The 7,754-nt window shown below is 33.1% G+C and overlaps 1 protein-coding gene across 1 annotated transcript; it reads left to right on the top strand.

Moving 5' to 3' along the window:
- Positions 1-1,187: 1,187 nt before the first annotated feature.
- On the top strand, positions 1,188-5,444 carry LOC128556254 (putative inhibitor of apoptosis). Its single transcript, XM_053540718.1, has 5 exons — positions 1,188-1,952; positions 2,489-2,682; positions 2,889-3,027; positions 3,146-3,334; positions 3,677-5,444. Exons 1-5 carry the CDS (start codon positions 1,262-1,264, stop codon positions 3,871-3,873), a joined length of 1,410 nt encoding a protein of 469 aa, XP_053396693.1. The 5' UTR covers positions 1,188-1,261; the 3' UTR covers positions 3,874-5,444.
- The last annotated feature ends 2,310 nt before the right edge of the window (positions 5,445-7,754 follow it).

The raw sequence follows: 7,754 nt of genomic DNA, 5'->3' as shown, positions 1-7,754 counted from the left end.
TGTCTGAAATCATTAGTCCTCCACATCTGATTCATGTGGGGAAGTTGGCAGTTACTTGCGGAGAACAGGTTTGTACTGGTACAGAATCCAGGAACACTGGCTAGGTTAACTTCCCGTCGTTACAGGACTGAAATACTGTTGAAAAACGGCGTTAAACCCAAAACAAACAAACTAATACTAAAAAGACGCAAACCTCGACAACTCTAAAAGGGATATGTAAGATTAGAATTTTAATCAAATAAACATCACAATTAGGTTAGAAAGGGGAGCGGTGGTCTAGTGGATAAAGTGTCGTCCGCTCAATCCAGGGGTCGTGGGTTCGAGCTCCATTGGGGTCACGACCATGACTTCTCATATGACACCAATACTGGTTTTTCCAGGAAGCGGACTCGAGAGTGGTTCCAATAAGCTTGAAGCTTTCATCACAATCGAGCTAAAACAAATTAGTATAAACTAATTAGGTTCAGGAAATACATGCTGTTTTGCTTCCTCTGAAGTGCATGTCTAACTTTTTAACTCAATTTTAACTTGAAAGCAATGATGTCTACAAAAGGAAACACTAAGTTACAGGGAGTTTTGTTGCATATGTTTTATATTGAAACATTATTTTAAATGTTCTGCTGGCGATTTTTGTTTATTTGTATATCTGTCTACTTGCTTTACATGAATTAAATATTTTGAACCATTCCTCAAAACTTTCTATTTCAAGGTAATTAATTATTTTGAACAAAATTGCATTAAACGTGGCAGTTTCATGGGGTAAGTGTAACATATGTATATAAGAAAAAATATACGAATTCAAATTGCACTAACCACTTCCAGTTAAGTGAAACTACTACATCGTTATTTCATCCGCAGTCCATTTGATAGTTTTCAAGGCCACATAAACGGAAATAAATGAGACATATCAGGCTAATAATCATTGTTGTATGTTACATAACGTTGACAACCCTGCTAAGTCATACTGTAAGGTAGGATACGTCACAATATGGAACTTAAATGATATGTAAATATTGGAATTTCCGACATCTATAAAAAGTAACTAATTGACGCATGCGCATTTTGCAACCATGCGCGGCCTGTTGTCGTTATCCCTCTCCCGCATTTGCATTGCAGGAAAAAATCTAAATATAAACCTGGTTTTCCCCAAAAAGTGATATCTGAATTTAAATTTAGCAACAAGTAAAGCGTGGTCGCCGTATAAATATGATTCAAGCCTATACCAGTTAGTTGACAATTTGCTTGTTAACTTTGCTAAAGTATGATAAGAATGGAAAGCTTAGTGATGGGGGTTGCACACTGGAAGAATTCTGGTCAATTTGGTGTTATGAACAACGAATTGTCGAGGTTTGCGTCTTTTAAAACCTTTCCTGCAGATTCTGTTGCAAGGCCAATACGACTGGCTCAGGTGGGATTCTATTACACTGGCTCGGGTGAAGAAGTTATTTGCTTCTGTTGTGGAGTGAGAAATGATGTTTGGACTGAGGACGAGTCTTTGCTGGAAGTTCACCGGCGACTTTCCCCGCAATGCAGATATATATGTGGTGCGGATACCACTAATATTGCCATTCATGGAGATACAGTATCAAAGTTTTCGAAAGGAGTGCATGAGAATTCTGTGTTTAAAGGATCTACGCATGCTGCTGGACAATCAAATGTAATATCCGAAGATTTGAGGAATTTGGATGTAACCGGCATATCGACTCGGCATGAGTTTACTGAAAATCTAACAGTAGAACATAGGGGTACAAATCAAGAATATGGCATGCCGACGAAGTCTGTGTCATCGCTTACGAACGGACAGATTGAAATTTATCCAGGGATAAGCCATTCCAGACCTAAACATTCCCAGTATGCATTGTTAAGTGAGCGGCTAGCATCATTTCATGAATGGCCTGAGCGGCATGTTGCTGACCCAAATGTTTTAGCTAAAGCCGGATTCTACTCTGCAGGTTTGTTATGTTCACTGGATAATTTGGAAACGTTTCGAAAATATCTGCTAATATCCTGTCGAATTATATTTAGATTAAGAAATGTTTAAAGAATAGGCAGGCAAAGAAGAAATAATCCAGAAATATTCTCATTAAAATGGCAATGACTATTATCTAAGCGATTTTTTTATCTGAGTTTCTTTTATTAGCATTTTTTTCCTGCACTTCAGGTGTGCAAGACTTTTTTGCTTATTGCAAAATATTTGTTAACTTCCAACATTGCATGACTGTATATATTTAAACCACATTTCTTTGCATAGTGTGGACACAAACTAGATTATATTTTTATGAGTTTTAAATGTCAGATACCAATTATAGCCAATTAGTGCCTGACAAAAATAAAATCTATCTGCTAGTGTGAACACGGTATTAATGCTATATTCTTTACATAATTCACGTTTTACACCACATATCGAGTTTAAAAAATAATTCCAAGTTAATATAGGATTAAAAACATAGTCTGAACACGGTTTAAGCATATTTTTTCTGTTCTTCAGGTATGCAAGACTGTGTAAGATGCTTTTTCTGCAATGGAGGTATGAAAAATTGGCAGACAGGAGACAATCCATGGGTCGAACATGCGAAGTGGTTTCCCAGTTGTGAATACCTGAAGTTGTGCAAAGGAGAAGCCTATGTCAACATTTGCAACTCATCAGTTAATGCTGATATTGTCACAGTTTATGATAATGAGGTATATATATTACGTTCAATTGTTACAAAGTTCTTAACATATTTTATAAAAAGAAAAGAACATTAAACTGATAGCATACACTTTCTTTATACGATAAAAGATCGTTTTATTTCCATTTGTAGAGAAATCGTCTCTCTGTGTACTTTAACAAAATGTGTGTAATATAATTATGTTGTGGTTCACAACTTTCTTTTATTTCTTTTCAGTTGCAAATGGATCAAGAGAATTGTCCCGAGGACTGGTTTATAGAAAACATAAACAGTGCTGCGGCCAAAACTCTGTTATCCATGGGATATAAACAAGAGGATGTTGAAAAGGGTGTCATGTTTGCAAGACAGAAATACGGTATGTATAGAGAGGGCATATAAGATGTTAGAGAAAATTTGTTTCCATGTTTAATTACATTTAGTAAGATTTATATAGATAGGTTAACAGTATTTAAGAGAAATCCATTTCGTTTCAGATCCAGTAGAAATCAAAGCTCAGTGTATCATGGAATATATGCTAGAGGCAAATAAGCAGTGTTTTACACAACCGCTTCCAGCAACCGAGAAGCACAAAATGTCTGAGCTGGTAAAAAGAAAAGACCAACCACAAAATGGTATCAGTAATGCGACAGAGAGTAACGGCAATAGAAGTAAAATTAAATCAGGTAAATGTGAAAAGTATTCTCAGCTAATATGACCAATTCTTGAGATTTGAAGAAATTGTATTGTATTTCCTGTGTAAACTAGATGAACGTAAGGACAAATCTGATTAAGATAATGTAAATGAACTTTTAAAGATTATACAATAAAGGTATACAGAATTGTCTATGTTAGTGAAAACAAAAAATCAAATAGCTTTTTCTCTTTTTCGAAACTTTTTCAAATGTTGACATATTCAAAATATTAATGTCTTAGAATATTTTTCCCTTCTAATTTCTTTACTTAAAAAGTTGATAATATCTAACATAATTCTCTTATCTGAACACATTTGAATTTTTGTTTTGCAGAAAAACAAAGATTAGAGGAAGAAAATCGTAAACTTAAGGATCTTATAACGTGTAAAATTTGCCTTGATAATGACGCATGCGTGGCATTTCTTCCATGTGGTCATTTGGCGTCTTGTGTAGACTGTTCGAAATCTTTGAGAAAATGTGCCGTTTGTAGAACAGTAGTCCAAGGGACAGTCAGGGTCTACCAAGCTTGAAATACTTTTTACAAATTTAGACACATAAATTGAAAGTATTTGTATTAGAAATAAATAAAGAGGTGGTCAGCAGTGCTTTTTTTCTGACAGTTCATTATCATGACATTCAGGTTGAGGATGACTCAAGTTTTTATACTTTACAACTTTAAAAAGGCAGCTAATATAAAAATGTTCCAGTATTTTACACTCTTGTCATCATTTTTAATTTGTTCATTTATTGATACTTTCTGTTTTGTGTTGTGCACTTTTAAAATTTTACTATACATATGTGTATATTACGGCAAAGATGATTTTTGTATTTGTCACTAGAAATAAAGTTTATAATATTTCCTCAATGTTTCCTATAACACTGAATGACAGTTTATGACCTTCAGGTTGGGAACAACTATACATTTTGTTCTATACAAACAATAATAAGGCAGCTTATATAAAAATGTACCAGCATTTTACCCTTTTATCATTTTCAATTTGTTTATTAATTGTTATTCTAAAAGTTTAAAGTTATATTTACACTTTAATTATAATTTTACTGTACATGTGTATATATTACGGCGATGGTGATTTTTGTTTTTGTCACTAGAAAAAAAGTTTAAAATATTTCCAAAAAGTTTCATAGACTACTGAATGACAGATCATTATTATGACCATCAGGTTGGTAACGACTATACATTTTTTTCTATACAACAATATTAAGGCAGCATATATAAAAATGTACCAGCATTTTACATTGTTATCATTTTCAATTTGTTTATTTATTGATATTCTTTGTTTAATGTTATATGTACACTTTAATTATAATTTTACTAAACATGTGTATATATTACCGCAAAGGTGATTTTTGTTTTTGTCACTAGATATCAATTTTATAATATTTCCTAAATGTTTCCTAGACTACTGTACGACTGTTCATTATTATGACCTTCAGGTTGAGAAAGTTTATACTCCATGTTCTTTACAACAATAATAAGGCAGCATATATAAAAATGTACCAGCATTTTAAACATTTATCATTTCTAATTTGTCGATTTAATTATATTTTTCGTTGTGTTATATTTTCACTTTAATTATAATTTTACTACACATGTGCATATATTGTGGCAAATGTGTTTTTTTTTCTAGTCAGTACAAATAAAGTTTATAACATTTTCTCAATGTTTCTTAAACTACTTAATGACTGAAAGCAATTCCCCAAAAACACTTGATCTGGACACTTGTATGTTATCTGGTTCTGTTCTCTTACATGTTGGTATTCTATATTTTCACGTACGCCTGGAATACCGAAAAAATAGTGCATCGTAGCCTTTCTATTTTTAGAAAATACCGCCCCTTATAATTAATTACCATATTAAGATAACGTGTACTGAAACACTCAACAACAATGTATTCTTGCCTGTCTGTATGATTAAAGAGATATTTTAATGCAATTATACATAGTTTATTGTGGCAGGGAGTTATCTTAAATATATGTTAGTCTCTAAGAGGCTCAGTGTCGGTTTTGGAGACCATGCTTGATTGTTTAAGATTACTTCTGTATTTTTAACCGTAACTTCAGTACAGACCGGTATTCGCAAAATGTGAAAAATGGATATTTTATACAGTTAATAAAATTACTTAAGTGAAATTTTGTTTTGATTGATGACCATTATCGCACTACAAACTGTATTACATGTTGGTTTATTGCCCTTAAGTCTATTTACAATTCTGTGTCTTCATGTGTAAGTGCAAATTCACACAAAACAAAGTGATTTTAGGTAAACAGTGAAATCGTAAGATGCAATGCTAAACTATTCGAATTGTTGTCCCAAAAGTAGGCATATTACCCTAAATGTTAAAAATACCTATAGAGTTTTAATCACGTATCTGCATTTGTTTTTGAGCTAGTAATTAGTATTCAAAACTTTAACCTTTAAGTTCAAAAGGGGACATAATGTTTCAGAATACATGTCAGATTTTATGGAACTTAATGCTCTCACCTAGTTTTATAACTCTGTAAGACACATGTGAAGTTTTGATCAATATCTGCATTAGTTTTTAAGATAGTAACTTGAAAGCAACACTTTAACCATGAATTTCTATGTCCAAAAGGGGGCATAATTTGCACAAAATATATGTCAGCGTTATGCGACTTGATCCTGTGAAGTTGGTAATTTACATAGAAAAAGAAAAAAAAGGTATCAAAGATATATAACTTTAAGTAATAGCTATATATACTTGCATGCAAAACTTTAGCCAGGAATTTCTAAGTCCAAAAGGTTGCATAATTTGGCTAAAATGCATGTCAGAGTTATCTGACTTGATGCTTTCACCTAGAGTTATAACCCCGAAGACACAGTTTTAATGCTCTTTTAATACCTGCATTTGTTTTGGAGAAACATGTAGTAACCTGCATGCAAAACTTTAACTAGGAATTTCTAAGTTCTAAAAGAAGCATACTTTTGGCCAAAATACATGTCAGAGTTATGGAACTTCACCCATTTAAGTTAGTCATTAACTTACGAAAAGGGAAAATAAGGCATATCACTGATGGTGATAATACCCTCAGACAACAGCTTATTGTCAGAGGAACAGGGGTATTGAAAATATGATACATTGCATCTGTATCTTGTACAGGTGGGAATTGTACAAAAAGGCATAAAAACTGTTGTGCAAAACTGTATTAGATCACCAAATTTCCATTGTTGTGCCTAAAAATGAAAGTAGGTCAGTTAGTAAAGCCAAGGTCACAGAAAGTCAGGGACCATGTAATCACTAAAGGTCATCAACAAGTTAAGCTTAACAGCATATGAAATATGTTAGAAAATTATAAAAGTTTTATCCAGTGTAACTCTATTCATATTTGAAACAAATAAAGGGACATAATTTCGTGAAAAATCATTCAAATGGAACGTGCTTCGCATATGCACAACTTCACTTGGTACCCGATGATATTAATAACAAGGTTTGATAAAATATGGCATACAATGACTGTGAAATAACGCGGACAAATGTTTCCATATACATATGAAGAAAAATTAATAAAGGGCCATAACTATGTGAAAAAATCATTCAAATGGAACGTGCTTTGCATATGCCCAACTTGACTTAGTACCAGTGATAATTACAAGGTTTGATAGAAGTCTGGCATATAAGGACCGAGAATTTTTTCCATATACATATAAAGAAAAAAATAATAAAGGGCCATAACCAGGTGAAAATCATCCAAATAGAACCCGCTTCGCATATGCACAACTTGACTTGGTATCAATGATTATTACAAGGTTTGATAAAAGTCTGGCATATAAGGGCCGAGAAATAGTGCATATTTTTCCATATACATATAAATAAATAATTAATAAAGGGCCATAACCAGTTGAAAAATCACCCAAATAGAAACAGCTTCGTACATGCACAGCTAGGCTTGGTACTGATAATGATTACAAGGTCTGAAGGAAATCTGGCAAATAGTAACTGGCAAATAGTGCAAACAAGTTCCATCTACAGACTATCGGGCTGACGGACCGGAATCCAGTATAGCCCCCGAATGCTAGTATCTAGGTGTATAATAAGTTTCAATGCAATATGCCTTCATATGATAGCTATTCGTACTTGCATGCAAAATTTAAGGGTGTGAGGCCAACGCCGACGCCAGGGTGAGTAAAATAGCTCGTATTATTCTTTGAATAGTAGAGCTAAAACATACTGCAATAATTTGCATTTTGTTTTTACGGAAACAGGAAGAATAGATTGCGTGATGCCATAGTTCTAGCAGAGAGGTTTAGTATATAATGCTTTAAGCACTACAAAAAAATATATTATAACAATAGAGCTCTTATTGATGTAAAAAGGAACAATGTCAAAGATACATATATAAAATTGCATAAATATTGCGCAGGTTTATTATC

This window comes from Mercenaria mercenaria, chromosome 4, assembly GCF_021730395.1.
Source record: "Mercenaria mercenaria strain notata chromosome 4, MADL_Memer_1, whole genome shotgun sequence".
In the NCBI taxonomy this organism is placed as follows: Eukaryota; Metazoa; Mollusca; class Bivalvia; order Venerida; family Veneridae; genus Mercenaria; species Mercenaria mercenaria.
Note: the sequence above shows the minus strand (reverse complement) of the source record. Positions and strands in the feature narration are given on the sequence as shown.